The 19,137-nt window shown below is 40.9% G+C and overlaps 3 protein-coding genes across 4 annotated transcripts; 2 read left to right on the top strand and 1 right to left on the bottom strand.

Moving 5' to 3' along the window:
• Positions 1-198: 198 nt before the first annotated feature.
• Positions 199-8,377, top strand: LOC310804587 (scavenger receptor class F member 2-like). Of its 2 annotated transcripts, XM_083669872.1 has the most exons (11): positions 199-513; positions 972-1,027; positions 1,174-1,275; positions 1,546-2,065; positions 2,523-2,741; positions 2,918-3,046; positions 3,195-3,298; positions 3,926-4,043; positions 4,285-4,388; positions 5,073-5,225; positions 6,152-8,377. In XM_083669872.1, exons 1-11 carry the CDS (start codon positions 407-409, stop codon positions 7,240-7,242), a joined length of 2,703 nt encoding a protein of 900 aa, XP_083525998.1. In that variant the 5' UTR covers positions 199-406; the 3' UTR covers positions 7,243-8,377. The 2 variants fall into 2 exon arrangements, with proteins under 2 accessions (XP_083525998.1, XP_083525999.1); XM_083669873.1 differs by lacking the exons at positions 3,195-3,298; positions 3,926-4,043.
• Positions 8,378-11,007: 2,630 nt separating this feature from the next.
• uqcr10 (ubiquinol-cytochrome c reductase, complex III subunit X) lies at positions 11,008-11,715 on the bottom strand. The gene is made up of 2 exons (XM_083669454.1): positions 11,559-11,715; positions 11,008-11,366 (listed from the first exon to the last, which is right to left on the bottom strand). Exons 1-2 carry the CDS (start codon positions 11,697-11,699, stop codon positions 11,316-11,318), a joined length of 192 nt encoding a protein of 63 aa, XP_083525580.1. The 5' UTR covers positions 11,700-11,715; the 3' UTR covers positions 11,008-11,315.
• A 252-nt stretch (positions 11,716-11,967) lies between these two features.
• Positions 11,968-13,880, top strand: zmat5 (zinc finger, matrin-type 5). Its single transcript, XM_083669562.1, has 6 exons — positions 11,968-12,081; positions 12,201-12,376; positions 12,527-12,589; positions 12,673-12,753; positions 13,129-13,237; positions 13,333-13,880. Exons 2-6 carry the CDS (start codon positions 12,250-12,252, stop codon positions 13,478-13,480), a joined length of 528 nt encoding a protein of 175 aa, XP_083525688.1. The 5' UTR covers positions 11,968-12,081; positions 12,201-12,249; the 3' UTR covers positions 13,481-13,880.
• Positions 13,881-19,137: the final 5,257 nt, after the last annotated feature.

Here is a 19,137-nt window from a genome sequence, read left to right as displayed (position 1 = left end):
TCTGCAAGACTTCCAAGTCAACCAGACCATAGAAATGGGGTGAGAGCTTATTCATGCTCAGCAACAGAGGGAGCCATTGACCAAGTCTTTACTGGTTGTTCAACATGTTTTATGTTGAGTAGAGATAGACCAACTTTGCACACATAGGCTCAGAGCCTGGGCGGGGGTGGAGAGTGTTCAGGCTACACACTGTTGTCTGTAGGTTGTATGAGGAGAAACTGGGAGCTGTACGGCTTAAAGAGTCTTTGTTGAGGTGTCATTACTTTTTCTAACAGCTACTTTTCCAAATGTTTGTATAGGTAGATGTGGAGTAACTGTTGGACAACATAGGAGAAAGGTTTTTGACTTTGAAAAAAGTCTGAAATTTTCCTTTGGAAGGACTTGAAGTGATGCTGTGCATCGCAATATGGCAACAAGTAATGTCATTAGAGTTACTGTATTTCTGAGTATATTCAGTTGTTGGACTCACAGTCAAGAACTCAATGTCAGAGGTAGAAACGTATGTGAATTGGGGTAAGTACAGTTTGTTTTCCAAATTGAGCTCCAATTTGATAAGAACTATAGGAGTTTGAAACTGAAGCACAGTTTAGGTTATTACTGCAATTGTCATCATTAAAGTATCAGATTATTGGTCACCGACCTTACAGTCAAATTATCTGCCGCTGGACACTGGGCCCTCAGTTGAATATCAAATGCACAGCAATCTTTCAGGATAATGACTGCAGTCATTTTTAGACAGTTTTAAACAGTTGATTTAGAATTGCTGGACACTCTGTACCTTCTACACAAAGATAGTCTACTGTAACCTTCCCCTTATCTCTGCTTATTTTTTCTATTGCTACATTGCTGACCTGCTGACAATACACTGATGAATGTTGTGATAGATTTGTAAGAGGAAATGTATATCTTGTTTTATTCAAGTAAGTGCATATGAATTACAAATCAACTAACGGTCTGCTTTTCCCACCCAGATTAAGCTTTCAATGCTGTAGTGGTTGGGCGCAACAAGGAGATGAATGCTTAAGACGTACGTAGACTTCTACATATTACTCCAGAAAGCATGGATCATATTATGGTTAGAAGAGTATCGCTAACTACAGGATGAACTGTTTTTAATTACTCGAAATGTACATATTTTTTGGTGAAATTATTTGTCCAATGGTTTTCCTCCAGCAATTTGTGAGGGTAACTTCACCTGCAATGAGAATGAAGTTTGTGTGCGACCCAATGAATGTCGTTGCCGCCATGGTTACTTTGGAGCGACTTGTGATATGAGTAAGTTACCTGTTATGCTCACACTTTACACCAAGTTGCTCATATGCCTGTGTAGTAATTCTAAATTACAATAGTTATAACATTGTATGAACATGTTGTTACATAATGTTGTTTTGTTTTGCTTTTTGTGCTTTTTGGGACTATAGGGACTGATTAAGAAATGTAAAAAAAAAAAAAAACATAGATAGATATTAAATATACATTTTACTGTTAGCAGAAACAACAATGATACAGAGTATTATTTATATTTGCCTTGCATCCTCCCTACAGAATGTCCATCACAGTTCTGGGGGCCTGACTGTAAGGGTAAGTGCACTTGCCATCCCAACGGACAGTGTGATGATGTCACAGGAGCCTGCACCTGTAATCCTAATCGCTGGGGGCCAAACTGTGAGCGAGCGTGTAACTGTCAGAAGGGCAGCTGCAGCCAAGACACAGGCGTGTGCACGTGCTACCCAGGCTTCTGGGGCACCCAGTGCTCCAACAACTGTTACTGTGCCGTCAACTCGGTGTGTGATTTGAACACCGGCCAGTGCCATTGCAACCCTGGCTGGTACGCGCGTCAGTGCAATGGCCAGTGTGCCTGTAACGGCTCACCGTGTGAACAGCTCACTGGGCGCTGCAAGTGTCGGGAGAAGCTGTGGGGCACTCACTGTGAGCGCATGTGCCAGTGTATCAATGGACGCTGTAACCCGGCCGACGGATCGTGCACCTGCAGGCCAGGATTCAGAGGGAGGTTCTGCAGAGAGCCGTGTCCAGCTGGCTTCTATGGGCTAAACTGCAGAAACAGGTGTGTAATAACAGCTGTGTAGGATAGAGTGGATTACCTTGCAACCCACTCAAACATCTGTCATTCTCTAGATTATTGTGATAACCAAGTGCTGAAATCTAATTTGTTTTACACACTTTTGGAGCTGTGACCCACTTCCAGCTTCTGGTATTTTCCCGTGACAGAACAATCAAACAAAAACCAATGCTTTTGGTGATAGTCTAACCCTTAGCCATGAGGGAACCCACCATTTGGGTAACACTGGTCTAGTGTGGAAGATGATACCTGCATGCCTAGTATTTCTAGTCCACATGTTGTGTCACTATGGACTATGTTCTATTTCTAGGTGTGATGAAATAATGAAGAAAAGCCCAAGTGCTTTATTGCACTGCTTTTCTTCATATTTGATCCCTCTTTTTTGGCCCAGCACCAATATATGAAGGATGTGCATATCTATTTTTGATTGCTCTACTTCCAGGTGTGGCCACTGTAAAGGCCAGCAGCCCTGTAAGGTGACAGAGGGACGTTGCATCACGTGTGACCGAGGTTGGAATGGTACCAGGTGTGACCAGATGTGTGCCCCCGGATTCTTTGGTGAAAACTGCGTGGATGTGTGCCCACCATGCAAAGATGGCCACTTCTGCAACCGCATCAATGGCAAATGTCGCCACTGTAACCCTGGCTGGATGGGTGATAAGTATGAATATGAACTCCCTATCAATCATCAACTTGATCAATTATAAAGTACAATGATGTGCTATCATGCTGAGTTTGAGCACTTGTTATTTCTTAGAAAAGGTAATCATAACTGAGAGTTAATTTAGATAATAATTTTCAAGTGAGATTAACGTTTTCCCATTTCCACCTCCACAGATGTGAGGTAATGTGCTCGAATGGGACCTATGGAGAGAACTGTGCCAATGAATGCAGTAGCTGCTTTAATGGAGTGTGCCACTTTGCCACAGGAGAGTGCCTCTGTGACCCTGGCTTCAATGGAACATAGTGAGTGCAATCATTTCATTACGCAAACAGTGTGTTGAATGTAAGAATAGAGAACACAATAATATGCATGATGTCAAGACCATTGACAGATAGGATATTGTACATGTTTTAAGCATAGTACAGTAATGTGCCCCTCTTCTCTATGCAGCTGCAATGTTAGTTGTTCAGCTGGTCAGTATGGGGTTAACTGTGCCCAGATCTGCTCCTGCCATGACAACAACTGCAACCCAGTAACTGGAGCATGTAATCTACGTAAGACACCTAACTTTAAATGCCTTTAATGTATCATTTGTATTATTCTCAGGTCTGGTAAGTAATGGGACAGTAAAGCATTTCACTGCCACTGTCACTTTCCCCCCAAAAGTTTGGATTTGAAATCAAACAACAGAGATTGTGTACATATTGGTTTCACCATTCAGAAATGTCAACAGGTTTTATGCATAAAATCCCCTGGTTTTAGAGCACCCAAAAGTGATGGGACAGGATTATCAAATGTCCAAATTAATGCAATAACTGCCTGAAATCTATGACCCATTGACCCCACCAACGTCTGTACTGTAGCCATCTTCAGTTGTTGTTTGTTTTTGTCTTTTTGCCTAAAATCTTATCATCTGGAAATGCATAAAAAGTGTTGCAATTTCTGAATGGTGAAACCAATATGTATGCAAATACCATAAAATAAAAGCTGAACATCTCTACTTGAACCTCACAGTAATTGTTTGATATTAAATCCAAACCTTTGGAGTGTAGAGCCAAAAGAAGGAAAAATGCTTCACTGTCCCATTACTTACGCAGGGCACTGTATGTATTCATCCTGCATAAGAATGTATGACACTGTTTATGGCTTATGATGGTGATCCATGACCATTGCTCTCTCAGAGCCGAACCAGAGGATGGGTGTGATGGCAGCTGGGGTGCTGGTCTCTTCTCTTCTCCTCCTCCTGCTCCTATCCCTGCTATGCTGCTGCTGTATCTGTAGACAGGACAATAACAACAGGTAAGTGGGGAGGAGGGAGAATGAACACACAGATGAAACATTATTTGATTAATTATTCAATCAGAACAACAGTTTGTTATGATAGACAACAGCATTGATTTATTGATCAAATGTGGTGTGTGTGTGTGTGTGTGTGTGTGCCTGCATTCATTGCATTTCTTTTAAATTAGGTATTGTCACATTCTGTTTGTCAAAGGAGTGTTACGGCTTCACTGGTTGTATGTTTCTTGATTCCATTCAGTGCTGAGAAGAAGCCCAGGAGACGACTCTGCGGAGGGTTCACCAGGATAAGCTCTAAACTGCCTCGGATACCACTGAGACGGCAAAAACTGCCCAAAGTTGTCGGTAAGTCTGAAGTGAACAAACCCCAATATTACTATCATAGTGTTTGGTGATGATTGTGTAATTTGGTCACACTTAATGCGTTAGATCAGGGTTAGGGTTATGGGACCTATCTATGCGAGGGACTCAGTTGCAACCCTTCTTCTTGGTATACTGTAAGAAGTGCTTGCATGAGGCTGTATAAGTGGATGTAATGGTGAGGTCAGCGTCTGTCTTCAACCCTACTTTAACACGCCCTGCCTCCCCCTCTCCTACGTCCTCTCCTCCCCCATTTCCCTACATTCCACCGAGGGCCCCTCTGGACCACTGACAGGAAGTGGCAAAAATTATCCCAACCTGCAATTTCTCTCTGCTGGAACTGGGGCAGTGTGGCTGGGGCATGGAAGGGGGAAAGAAGGAGGCTGGGGTGGACTGACGTCTGATATTCTTTACAGAAGTCCCATGTATACATAAACATATGTAAACATTTTTTTTATAGGAACATGAGCTGAAATGCACTTAAGGACTATTGTGTGTGTGTCACATTGATGTACATTACATTCGTTTTTGTTTATATACATCAATATAAAATGATTAATGATTGAATAAAAAATATAGCTATCAAGACCAGCAAATAAATTAAAACCTCAGGTGAATAATTCAGATAAGTTAATGGTCATGTGTCTGGTCTGTTCCTGTGGTCCACAGTGTCTCACCATGACCCTGAGAATACGTTTAACTGCAGTTTCATCGAGCCCCCCTCTGCAGTTGAGCAGCCCTCCTCCTCTTTGTCGTCCCGAGGCTCCTGCTCTTCCGTAGAGACCACAGAGGATGGGCCCATCTACAGTGTCCTTCATGATGGTAGGTGTCGCTCACAAAATCTTCCCTGTCAGTCCTGCATGATACTGTAGCTCCTATGTCTGTCCTGTCCATGGTAATGAGAGTCCCAACGTTCTGTCCTGGAAGCATACATAGACTCATAGATAATTCAAAAGGATTCAATGTAGAATAATCTACTGTATCACTCTCAGTGTCCACCAAAGTGTCCTAAAAAGTGTTCAGTGAAGGATCATTTTTTGTTATCTGGCAATGGGTGGTTGCTGAGTTAAATGGAATGTTCATTGAACTCGTCATGAAGAGACTATGTGATTGAAGGTGACATTTTTCAAATGTAGCTTTGATAATTCTGGCAATACCATTCCAAAAACTTTAAAAATGTTTCAATCTTAGAGTGTTGCTGATTCCTTGGATCATATGATTAATATTTAGACCTAAATCATAACTTTAGATCATAGCACAAGGTCTAGTGCATAGAAATAGATTCAATTATATGGTTCAGTGTTTGATAAGGTATTGCTCCCACAATTGTGTGATACACTTTTTTGGACATACTATATGCAGTACAGTATGGTGTACCTTCTGTAAAAAAGAAATAATAATAAAAAAAAATAAAAAACTTTAAAAAAAAACAGTTTTAAAAACTGCTGCATCATCATGTCCTGTCTTGAGAGTAAACACATGAAGGCCCTGAAATCCAGGGGCTATGTTTGTTTAGACAGCAGTACTTTGATAGACTATAATTATACTGATATCTGCCTGATCTGGTGCCACTTTATCCCATTACAACTCCAGTTGCATGAGTAAGCAACAACTGGAAAATACCCAGCACTTGGCCAAAGACATTGCTAATTCATTTGATTATTGTCCCCCACTGATGAAATCAGAGAGGGGACTATGATTCGGTCTCTGTTCTTATGTCACACCCTTTTTCTCCTCTTTCTATGCAGAATCTGTAGAGGAGAACAAAAATAATGGAGACAGAAACAACACAACAGAAACCACAGTATTGGCTGATGGTGATATCCCTGAGGTAGACACCTTGCCTGAAATCCAAAACACAGATACGATTGAACAGGCCTCTGGCAACACCAGTGAGTTGCCATGCCAGAAGTCATGTGAGAGAGAGGAGTCCTGCAGCGGCTCAGAGTCTGCCAGCAGCACCATCCTGCCCTCAGGCACTCAGCCATCCCAGCAGTCCAACAAGGAGCAAGAGAATAAAAACATTGTTAAAGACAATGGGAAGCTTGCATCTCCTGAGAGGTTTAGACCACGGCCACCAGACCCCTCCACAAAGCCCAAGGTCTCCTGGATCCATGCATCCACTGGACCCAATCAAAATCATATAAGCCTGGGAGTGACTGTGGTGGAGGAGAGCAATAGCTCTAAAAAGAAAGCCTGCAAACAAAGGTCTCTAAGCCCCCAGGAGTCTACAGGTATAGATGAGGCCAGCTCTCCTAGTGAGAAAAAGCAACATAAGACAAGACCAGGTCTGGTGCAGATAGAGCACATCAATGGGGCAGTGCAGAGTGTCCTCAGGAAGATGGGTAATTTCCGTGCTGACCGAAAAGCTGCAAACTCCAAAGAGACACCACCCAAGAGTCCCAGTTCGTCTCACAACAGGGAGGTGATCCAACCATCACATGTAAACTCTGAGGCAGCCTCCCTGTTAGCTGCTCAGCTGAAGGAGAAGACTCAAAGCCTGAACAGGAATGAGGGCATCAGCTGTGAGGAGAGCAGCCTGTCAGACATCCAGGCCAAGAGACAGAAGCCCACGCCACCACAGAAGTCCTGCCCATCATCCACAAACACCCAGCATGGAGCTGGAAAGGCCCTACACCCAACATTTACCAGCTTGCAGAAGCCTGTACCAAGTACACCATCTAATGACTACTCTGGAAGCCTAGAGAGGGGAGATCCTACAGTCAGGAAGACCCCAATTAAAAAACCTCCAAGGAAAAAGAAAAAGGAAGGAAATTCAGACTCAAAAATAAAGACTGATCCAAAGGTTGCAGTGATTCCACCACAGGCTGTAAATTAAGCCATTCTGGGTGTTTCTAAGTTCTGAGAAAACTGGAGTGCACATCTTTGAGAGGCCTTTGTGTATTGGACATTTGATTATACAATGTGCTATTCAATATATTCTAACTTTTTATTTTCTATAACTGTATAGACTAAAATGATTGTGTAACAATGCTTAAATATTTCTGCAGTCAATTGTTATCTATCTGATCAGAACCTTATTCACCATTTTCAACTCTCTTTATTGTACTCACCATGTTATTGTTTGTTCATATTGGACTTGAGTTATCTTCAATGTTACTGACCGTTCACGCCACAGTTGTAATAACTTTTGGTGAGGTGTTTTGGTATATTTTGACCCTGGAATGCACTTAATATATAGTTACTGTGTCCACAATTAATCTGGATCTCTGGACATGACATGTATAACTTTTCCTCTCTGTGCTGGAAAAGTAAAAGTGCAGTTATAGAAGGTAAAATGCAACTGCATACTAACTGTCTTACTATGCATTAATTACAAAGAATAAAGCAAACACCCAGCAGTCAGGATATTTTGCAAGGTGTCCAGTTTTCAATTTTAAACAAGAATCTGTTGAACCCACTGTTGACATAATTAAACTAACTCTTAAGTAACCAGAACTATGGAGCCACCACAGAGCCTCAGACTAAGACAAGAGGTCTGTTCATAGTGGAACAGGCTGGGGTCTGTGTGGAGGACCTGGTGGCTGACATACTGTTGCATATGTGTGAGTGTTTTTTGGGGGATGGAGGATTCCGGGGCAGTCGTAAAGCCTACAGATCATATGGTGTTTAATTGAAACCAGACTTTCTGTTGGAGCCGGCTGTGCTGATTTCATGCTGTGACCTGATTATGGTAATGTCTATCACTTAGCTCTCAGGAGTCACAGACAAAGCAGAAAGACACTGACGCGGACCAGCAAGGTCCTGAAAATATGTTACACACATTGCACATTACGGCATACATACACCAAATTCTTTCAATCAGGAATGTTTTCTGAGATACTGTGTGGGAAAAGTAAGGGGCCTAATGATGGGCAAGAGACTAGAATTGCTTTTTGGTTGCCAGTTTAACCATATCCCTTGAGCTTGGTCTGTTACTGCATGCCAGGTTTTGAGGAACAACTGCTGACTCAATCCTGTCCCAGAATCCTCATGGGAGACAGTGGTTACCATAGTTACACCATATGAAAGCATTACATCTGGAAGTAATTACGTCCATCTGTGAAAAAAAAAAATGAGATGAGAAAAAAGGTAATATTTTCTGCTAAGTAAATCAGAAAACCGACAGAGTGATAAAACACTAAACTCCATTGACCTAAATTCAAACCATGAACTTCATACGATTGAATACGATTGAATAAATACAAATTTGTACATAGTTCAATAGCTCCAAAAGTACTAGATACAACACAAAACATTTCTTACATCAAAGGAGAAGATAGCAATTACAATACATTATACTTTAAAGGGGCAATCTGGGATTGGTACATGACTTTTAAATGAATGATATATAGCCATTGATTCTTGATGAATATGACTTATAAATGCCTCATGAGCTTAGTCCAACCTCCTTACCCCATCAGAACCCAACATATAAGCTTGTTTACTCCATTGTATGTAAACAATTTAATTGTAAACAAACGTATAGCTTCAAAACATTCTTAAAATGATCATTTTGATCACATGGATGGTCAGTCATGGCATTCATAGCTCCGTCTATTAATTTGAGAGTGGTAACTTTTCTCCAACCCCACCCCTCAGCTGTTTACCAAAGAGTGGGGGGAGACCACTTTGTTATTGTTTGAATCCCAGATTGCCCCTTTAAGACAGCAGCCTCAAATAGTCGGCCTATCTAGCAATAAGAAGTCTCACATACACAGTAGATTGATATTGATGACCCAAGTTCTAACATTATAAGGGCAGAACAAAGAATAATTTGATGATTGCAGGAATGAACAAAGAATGGCATTCTAAAGTCAGGGACATTCTGTGTACACAACATCGGTTTTTCATTGTCTCTGTCTTCTCTGAGGCAGGAAAGGAAAATGCCTACATCATGAACTTGGTAATTAGAAACAAGCAGAGGCATCAGGCAACAGAGATTTAACAGACAGGATCAAAGCCAAACCAGGTCCTGTTTTGTGACTAACCAAAGATTTGACGTCAAGGTTATGTTGTGTACAAAAACTTTTATCACAGTCATATGGTGATATTTTAAGCCAGTCAAGATGTTAAACTCTGTATACTAAAAGAAAAGACGGCATTATTGTTGTGTGCCACAGAAAACTCACTTATGTGGGCCTACCCTGAGTGTTGTTGGGATTTTTAACTCTGCAAGCAACAAATAACTATTACCATATTTCCCTATATGATGTATTCAATATTTATTTTGTAAACAATGATTCATTCGGGGGGGTCCATGCCACATGTTTATCCTAATAAACAAATGTCTTATACTAGAGTGATGGTATTGCTATTTGTGGATGATCATATCCTGTACAATATACAATATACTGTACATGTGGCTGTAAATGTGATGATGATCTAAAGATCTCTATGTCCTAGATGGGGATGTTCTTCACCAGAATCATTAGGCTATCATAGCATTCATTATTTTAATGTACCCAGGCCCTCTAGAGTGCATTGGCATAGACATGAAACCTAATGTAAATCACAATGATTCTGTGCTATCTTTTATTCTACTTACCTACTTCTACTTCTATTCTTACTTACCCATCAGATCACGTTATCTTTTCATTTTAAAGAAAGTGCAGCAGGATGCGACATAAAATGGGTGGTGGATGGAGAGCATAATTATATGGAGAAAAGGCTCCATCTGCTGGACACAAGTTCCCTCATATGAGGATCCAGCAGATGGAGCCTTTTCTCCATGTAATAGCTTGCTTAAATGCAATCATGGATTTCACACTTTTCCAAAGGTGGCTGGTGTGAAGGTCCAGTCACCCAAGCTTCCAGAATGACAAAGGTCTCCATACAGAAAATACTATACAAACTGTAAATAAGAATCTAAATCAGCAGAGTTTGTGTCATACTTGGGATGCATTGACTGCTCCCCAGGTTCAGCCGAGGACAGCAGTCCTTCTGTACTGTAAGTAAACATGTTGTTAACACCTTCTGTTGCATTCTAGTGGAGAACCTTTTTGGAAGGGCATGCCGCCCACTCTGATGTTTGACCTGTGGATTAGCGCTTCTGCTGAAGTTTGCTCCTCGGTCTCTGCCATTTTGTTAATGCCATTGTACCTTGTGTATGCCTCTATCTGCTTTAGCTAGCTACTTTGACATTACAATGCAAAACAAGGGCAGATCAGTTTGCTAAAGCAGCACTCGGGCTAGTCTGTCATAGATTAAACATGAAATAGTGATTATCATTGACCATTTGGTATTAGTAACACAACAGCACAACTGTTTTGGCTGTATTCACTTTACTTTCATTGAATTCTAACCTAATAGGCTACCATTCAACCACACACACTATGATTTGATAAACAACTGACTTAAGGGTGAAGTCAGTCTTTTGGACTGACCCTTGATTTGAGCAAAATCTAATTTCATAATTTCATTCATTTAATGAATAATGAAGTAGGTCTGTCAACCTACTGTGCCCAATACACCTGAGAGTCTATGGCAGTGTAAAAAGAAAAAAAAAGTACCTGGTACCTACTGCACTTTGTGGAGGTACAAATGAGGTACCAATATCAACACAAGACTAGTCAAGAACACATAACGTGTCAAATTCTACAAATCAGGTTTATGTTGAATTTATTAACAGTTTTAACTTAATCAGTACATCGACAAATAAAGAGGGACAGGAGGGCATGAGGAATAATGCCAGTGGGGAGAGGAAGGGTTGATAGGAAACACTATTCCATGTTCTGACCAGTCTTTAAAACTCCCATGGGGCTTCTGGTAGCCAGCAGCCAGCGTCGACATGATGACATTCTGAACAATTTCAATGTTGTTGATGATGGTGGTTGTTCATGAAGACGAATGAGGAATGGACCATGGAAGTGTAGCGTTGGCTTCCTTTCTGCCGCAACATCGAGCCGCGCTTTATTCCTCGTCTGCGCTTTCGTAGTTGTGCTTGATGTGTTTCCAGAGTTTCTATAATATGAACACAATAGGCAATATTAGCAGATTGATGTAACGAGTTACTTTACCTTATGGCTATATGTAAACAATATATAAACAGTGAATGTTAGGTAGCTCATGCCATGGGCTGGTGTTGATCGTCCTCTGCCATAAACAGCGAAGGTCAGGCTAGGGGACTTATGGGATACCGGTGAATACACTTACCCCACGATTTATGTTGTCGAATATTGCATCTCCTCCCTGGTCAAACATTCGTTCAAAGAACACTGCTCCGACCATAATGGTTACGGCGAAGGTGGAAGTTCTCCTGAAGAGCAAGTTGTAGACTCCTTTCGCAAGCGCCATGACGGTTGACGGTGGATTTGAGAAGGAAGGAAGTGGCAGAGAATAGTAGGGATAAACTGTGTGATGGGAGTTGTAGTCCCAGACAAGACTGGCGTCATATCCGTGTTGGTATATGTTTGCACGAGTAAATATGTATTATGTTTAAAATGATCGGTCCACCAATCTTGGTCTCTGGTTTTGTCTTTTTAGGCAACAAGCAAAGGTAATGCCAAGCCAAACCCACGAAGAGCTGGTGATGTACAGCATCCAAACTGCAGTTGTAGTTCTTGACCATAGGGAGGTGGCAGAGATCCATTTTAAGCAACTTAATAAGAACGAAATGAAGAGAAGAAGATACCACGTGATTGCTGCGAGGAAGTCACAACAACACCAGACAGAAATGGTAAATATTGTCTAAAGTCGACATGCTATGTGTGATTGTGTTAAACCCTGCTGAACATTTGTCACGAAATTACTGTACTTTCTAAGTGACCTGGGTATTGGTCCTTCTCTGTGTTTCAGATACATGAAAGACTACACTCAACAACTCAAGACGGAATCTAGCTAAATCATGGGCCGGCGATATTACTGTGACTACTGTGATCGGTCCTTCCAGGACAACATGCACAATAGAAAGAAACACCTGAACGGCGTTCAACATGACAGATCGAAAAAGGCCTGGTTCGACAATTTCAGAGGCAAGAGTCAGACTTCGCTGTCTCAAAAGGAGGGCTCTAGGGTTGTTTCACACATTTCGCGGAGGTCGCCAACACATTTTAGAATAGAATAGAGTGCATCCTCAATGTATTGATAGTACTGTGTGGAAAATGACATCTTTTCTCTTACAGATACTGCAGCCATTCTGTGTGATGAACAAACTAAGAAACCCTGCAGAAAGTTCCTTCAGACAGGTAGGACAACAACTGATATGATAGAGGGTGAACTAGTTTAATGATCATTCTTTTATGATTAACAAAATGTTCTTATGCTTTAGGGCAGTGTGGATTTGGGCCCAGCTGCAGGTTCTCTCACATGTCAGAGAGGGACATGGAGAACCTAAGAAGGCAGATTGAAGGTGAGTTGCTTCCACAAGATGGTGCTGTCTACCATAGGCTACTGTGCTCATGTGGTTAATTGTATTTTCAGTATGAAAGCACCACTGAAAGCACCACATTAGTTTTCATCTTTGTATTCATATAACATGGAAGCACAATGATGATAAACATCTGTAAGAAATATAGTTTACTTTAGGTTGCTGTATTGTGGTGTTGGGAATCTGAACACACAGTGCCAAATGGGTTGTTAATTTGTTTTGCCAATTGCTGTGTTCATTAATGATTGTTTAAAACCTTTTACGTAGCAGATTTTGTCACTGTCATCCATTTCACTCAGAAACTCATGGTGGTTGTGCCAATTAGCTCCATATTAAGATATGCCGTCTCATTTGTAGATGAAAGACGCCGCAGGGAGGACCCTGAGCACAGAACATACCATGAGAGAAACATAGAGGAGTGGCTCACCAGAAGGGAGAAGAAAAGAACCGCCCTCAGCACCGGAAGGTACCGTATGAACAGCCTGTCAGCACTAGCACAAGTTTATGTCATTGCTAAGAGTTCTTCTGCTGAGTCCTAAAGTCTAAATCCTGTCCCTACAGTGTTCTTAATGAGGAGGAGGAGGAGGATGAGGCTCAGCCAGAAAATGACATTCCTCCACATTTTCTCTCCATCCCTGACCTTCCGCCCTCCCTTCTGCCCCCTCCCCTTGCTGGATGGAAAGTAAAACTCCAAACTGAATGGGGTTAAAAGAAGTTCACCACCTCTTTCGGAATGTCATGAGATGATCATTATTTTTATAACAGCCATGGACTTGTTTTTTTTCTCTCTTTTTTTCTACAATAAATGCTGCATTTGTAACAGTAAAACAGTCCCTTTTTTGTTGTTTATTACTGTGTAAGAATAACAGTTGTGAGTTGAGTGTCCATAGTTTGTTTCACTCTTCAGTTTATGTTGCGTGCATACCTACATCATGGTGAATAAGCACATACATTCTACCCTTACTTTAAATTGGCAAACATTTGGTGGCAACAGTTTTTTTCTGGAGGAAAACATCTCCTGTTTCCCTGCACATGTTTCTTTATGATGAGAAATGGGAGTTGTCCATGTTGGGATGGATAATGTTATTGATGGATATTACAGCTTTACCTTGGGAATAATGTTACAGTACATGTTATAATAAATATAATAATACATTTTATATGTAAAGCGCTTTTCATTTGAACAATCTCAAAGTGCCTACAACTGAGTGCATAAAAAAAAAAAAACAGAAAACAAACAATACAATTATAACAACAAATAAGACTACAGGAAGGCCTGTCTAAAGAGGTGAGGTTTTAGACCTCATTTAAAGAAAGAGCATCTTTGCTGTCTTGAGGCCTTCCGGAAGCTCATTCCAGAGGCAAGGGCCAACAGAGCAGAAGGCGTGGTCACCCGTTGAGCACAGCTTAGTCCTGGTCACATTGAGTTGGAGGCTGTTGCCGGACCTCAGGCTGTGAGATGAGGTTAGGGGCTGTATTAGTTCCTTCAGGTATTGGGGAGTGACATTCAGGTCACATTCATTCTCATGTTACAGCTCGTAAGTGCAATTTTTATTTATCCAGTTAGTCTCATTGAGATAAAATCGATTTTTCAAGAGAGACCAACTGAATAAATGTTATGGATTTGTAACCAACAATATGACTGGTGTGACCAAAGTCAATTTCACAACACAAAGGCAGCAGTTTTTTAAAAGAAAAAATGTTTTTATTTCCCTGACTTTGAACTTTCTCTTGGCTGTGTGTGTTAGAAGAGTAATTGGCAATTATTCTTTGTTTAAAATAATCGTAGTTTGGAATTGTCCTGTCTAAATTCTATGTGCCCCTCACCTTTCTCCTAGTAGCAACATATAAATTCAAACACAACGCAGAGAGACTAAATAATAGACTAGATGCTAGGGAAAGGGAGTAGGGGACTAGGACCTGTCTATATAGTTTCTCTGGGAGATAAGCCTCCCAGAGAGGAGATAACCTGCTAGCCTGAAACATAATTTCTTTGTAACATAGAATAAAGTACCCTCTCCAAAAGACATCAACCTTTACATCTCTTTATTTCATCTCATTGCAAATCTGAAAACGATTGTGTTGCTGTGGAAGAAATGACACAACTATCTAACATTAGTCAGTGTAACACTCTGGTCTGGCCATATGGTACTGATCAGGTCACTGTTGTTGAACCCTATAAAATCTGCAATCTTTGTGTTCAGAAAAGACAGAAGTTTGTTGGGCTGGTATGCAGTAATCAGTTGATGAGAGAGCTGTCAAAGACAAATGCAAAATGACCTGGATTGGTAGGCTCAAAAATTAATTAAGCGCTATGGTTGACATACTGTATAAATCTGAATTGCTCCACTAGTTCTGATTTAAGATGCACAATGTCCAATCTCTTAATTGCATGCTACTGCATCTGGTGCTACTGGAGTACTGTCAACCCTTTCTGCCATCATGAGGTCCAGGAAGTGCCTTGGCAGGATGTCACCCTGTGTCGTGAACCATTGATGGCATCTGCCTCCTGTGTCGTGACACAGATTGAAATCCAAACTAGTACAACCTGGAATAACATTTTCAATTGGTTTCTGATTGGTCCATGAGGGAGATGCCAAGATAGTTACAGCATTCCCCAACAGTGAGAATATCCACCATTCACCCTGATGAATATTATAGCCATGCTGCCTGTATTAAATCTCTGAGTGCTGTAATAAATGCTTCCAGTGCCAATATTGAAGCAGAACCACAGTAACTGACTTGTCTCATAGCCTTAGTGTCTGCCTGTGCCATGGAGAGTCCTGACACTGGAAATCCTGAAGCTCCCAGCTATAAGATAACTCTACTGGTGGACATTTGTCTGTAGATGACTTGCATTTTCACATTTATACCGTAGTTAAAGATATGCTATATTATGCACAGAATGTACAAAACTCTCATTGGTACAAGTTACACAGGTCTTGAATTAACAGCGATCACTACATAAAGTAGCCTTCACCACCTTTATTATCCATGCCATTAGTATGCAGCTTACATTGGTAGTTTAATTGCCAGTACACTCACTGCCCTTTATATCTGCACTGCTCCCCTTCGCTATCCTCACTGGTCTTTAAGACCTTAACCTCTACCAATGAGAAGGGGCTGTGCTGAATACTGAATTCATGCCCTGACGTGGGACACGGTCTCTCTTGTCTTACCGCCAGTGAAATGCAATGAATTGAGTCCCAGTTGAAGCTGTGTTGTTTATAGAGGTTGTCTTTCTTGAATCCATGGTCCTCTGTGATGTCTCACTATTGACTATTTGTTCACATTTGGCACCAGACAATAAAAATTCTCCTTTAAAGTGACAATGAATCTGTATTTATCTCACTGTAAACATGTCATTCAGGCTTTGAGGACTTTTTTGCAGCAGGGTTGTGATTGAATGCATAAGGAAATATAAAATTAGCATATGAATTATACAATTAAACATGAACATTTAACACCCAGTTGGAGGAGAAGTTGTCCTGCAGCAGCAGGTCTTTAGCTGTCATCCTGAGAGTCCTTCCCCCAGGAACAGGTGAGAGGTGTTTGAGGAACACAGGATGCTACCCAGTTCAAACCTAATTTCATGAGTCAACAATCATGAATGACATATCTAATACAGAGACACATATAGTTCTAATAGTGTGTGCTTTTACACAGATGATCAAGATGGCGCCTCCTACGGCTGCCACGGGGTGTTGGTGCGCACTTCTTTGTTTGTTTTTAGTCTTTAATTCCATTTATTGTGATTCCACTCAGATTATTTTCCTACATAATTTATTGTTTTATTATTCTATTTTGTAAATGTGTACATTTGTTTTTGCTATTGTGTTAATATTGAGCTATTTTGTATTTTTTTTGTTCATATTTTGCTTATATATTGAATTATAATGTCCCATGCACTAACCTCAATTTCTTGTATGTGCAAATATACTTGAATGTCTTGGAGGTATACAGTAGTTGTAAGCCTAATATCTATGGTAGTGAACTGTCAGTAATCATGATGGTTATGGAAGAGAATATTGTGGTAAACAGTGATAAAAGATGATAATGATGCAGCAGCAATAAGTAATGTATTCATATGTTATCATCATTAAGTTGTGTATGCGGCTAGTTAGACCCATCATTAGTATGCCGTCCGAGACGCCTGAATTATTCATTATTGAAGCTGGGCACATTCTCCCTTTCCAGAGACAAGCGCCAAAAGTCTTACCATGTAATTAAGAGACAAGCTATGTTTTGCGTTGCTTTTTGGAAAATGAGGGTTCAGTTTCCCCCTTGTTTAGTTGCTCTCTTGCTCTCAGTAATTTAGTACCAGCAGGTAGTGTTACAAACATAGGTCCTGTTCACCCCCTTCCCTCCCCTGTCTAGTACTGTAGCTCTACACATGAATGTTGTAAACATAAGTATGGAGTCTTATTTAATCCACAAAAATATGCACAACTTTCATTCACCAGAGCTCATTATATTGTTTGTTGTCTAGAATGCTGCCTGGTTAGATTTTTTTCCAAGTGATGTAGATATTATTAGCTTTTCAATGGTTCTAAAATATAATTTCGCTCTGCTGAGGTGGTATGTGTTGCTGTCTATCAAAGGAAATGTGTACAGTTAGGATATGCAAAGAAACGGCATATAAAGGCATATGAAGAATACCATCATTGGGTTTTAATTCGTTTCTGCATATCTGCTGTTCTAAAAGAAACCCATCATTTCTAGCACATAATGTTTCTCTTTGAGATCCATTGCATTATCCTCTCAGAATTGTATAATGTACCCTCCGGCCATTTACTGGTATTCAGGAAGATCTATGATCAAGGGTAAACGAATCCTTTGTGTCCTTCTCCCAGAGGACAATAGATTCTATTCAATGTGATACAAAAATAACTGTCCAGCTCCTCCACCACCTCACCTCACGTTTTTTGCCTTTAAAGCTATAAGAGTCCTTTGAGGGATCCTTGGCCATCTTGGCCACCAACACCAGCAACATGTGTCTGCCTACGTCCCTGGGGGCGAGTGCTATAGACAGCCTGCCAGACCCTTGTTGTGAGATGGAGGACCTCAGGGGAGAGTGGGAGTGCTTTCCAGGCCTAAGTCATAGACCTGTCAGGAGGATGAAGACATGCCACGTTTGGGACTGAAGTCAACGTTAAGAGAGCGCCTTTGCCTCTCAGGTCATGAGCTTGTCATGCCACAATATCATCAAACAGGAACCTGACGTGTAAACGGACAGAGCTATGGGAACCCTCTTGTCAGCTTTTGGAGGAATAACAAACACCAACAAAGTAACACCTCCTCAGAGAGAAAAATTGTGCGTGAATTTGAGGAATGGGAATGGGCAGTTATGTTTCAGCCATCATATAGTATAGGGTTAATTTACAGTTAGGCCAGTTTATTTGCATGGTTCCATGCCATGTTGGCAGTTTGCATTAAAGCTTTGCTCAGGAGCTGTATTACACCATCCACCCCCAGAAGATTTTGATAAAACAGCACAGGAACATACATGCCCACGATTTTTTTTATTCTTGCAATCTCACTGTGTTCATTATTTGGCTTAATTAAGTAAAATAGCTGAAAAAGGTGTATATATTCTTGTCAACCCCCAAAGGCTATGGATGTGAATACAAGGTGGATTGCTGGAATGTTGCCCTCAATATACGGTATGAATAATTGATAGGCAGTAACATAGTCACATAAAGAGAACTTCCTATTCAGAACTTGCTATTCAATCCTAAAACCAGGCAAAATAACAGAGGTTCCTATGGGATCAATACCATTGCTTGAGAAGAGGAGGACGAAGTTCCAGAACCTTTCTCCATCCCTCCTGCCTGCTGTGCTGGGATTTCAGTCCCAGTGACCCAGAGCTTCTGAGTGCTGACGTAAAGACTGAGTGTGAAGGGAGGGCCACCATCTGGCCATCTGAGATTCCAGCACAACTTGAGTCGCAACACTAATAGTGTTTGTTGATAGAAACAGCTGTAAGATTCATCAACAAGTTTATTAGAAACGGGCTATAAAATTCATATGCATGGTGAATATTAGTCCTTCAATGTTGGTCCTTGATTTGTTTTATCACACTCTGCTAAACTTCCTCATTGGAAAGATTTGACAACACAATTATGTATTCTTTGCATCTATGTTTATTGGACTACATGCATCCAGACATCACATATATGAATGTACATTTGATGAAGCGACAGGTACATAGAGTATGTGCAGTTAGAGCACATATAAATGAACTAACCTCACCTGGATGATCCTAACATCTACAGGGACTATAAGAGAGCCATACTGTAGGAAGAAGTTCAACAAAAGGCAACAACAGACAAAATTACTTGAGGATTCAAAGGAGGGATAACTTCC

Source organism: Argentina silus, assembly GCF_951799395.1.
Source record: "Argentina silus genome assembly, chromosome: 5".
Taxonomy (NCBI): Eukaryota; Metazoa; Chordata; class Actinopteri; order Argentiniformes; family Argentinidae; genus Argentina; species Argentina silus.
Note: the sequence above shows the minus strand (reverse complement) of the source record. Positions and strands in the feature narration are given on the sequence as shown.

Bases quoted from the DNA above. Each gene is read 5' to 3' on its own strand.
- LOC310804587 (XM_083669872.1), top strand. From the start codon at position 407: ATGGCAACAAGTAATGTCATTAGAGTTACTGTATTTCTGAGTATATTC. The intron at 3,299-3,925 runs GTAAGACACCTA...TTGCTCTCTCAG, and splicing joins AACTGGAGCATGTAATCTAC to AGCCGAACCAGAGGATGGGT. The intron at 5,226-6,151 runs GTAGGTGTCGCT...CTTTCTATGCAG, and splicing joins CTACAGTGTCCTTCATGATG to AATCTGTAGAGGAGAACAAA.
- uqcr10 (XM_083669454.1), bottom strand. From the start codon at position 11,699: ATGGCGCTTGCGAAAGGAGTCTACAACTTGCTCTTCAGGAGAACTTCC. The intron at 11,367-11,558 runs GTAAGTGTATTC...TTCATATTATAG, and splicing joins TCGACAACATAAATCGTGGG to AAACTCTGGAAACACATCAA.
- zmat5 (XM_083669562.1), top strand. From the start codon at position 12,250: ATGGGCCGGCGATATTACTGTGACTACTGTGATCGGTCCTTCCAGGAC. The intron at 12,590-12,672 runs GTAGGACAACAA...CTTATGCTTTAG, and splicing joins CAGAAAGTTCCTTCAGACAG to GGCAGTGTGGATTTGGGCCC. The intron at 13,238-13,332 runs GTACCGTATGAA...CTGTCCCTACAG, and splicing joins ACCGCCCTCAGCACCGGAAG to TGTTCTTAATGAGGAGGAGG.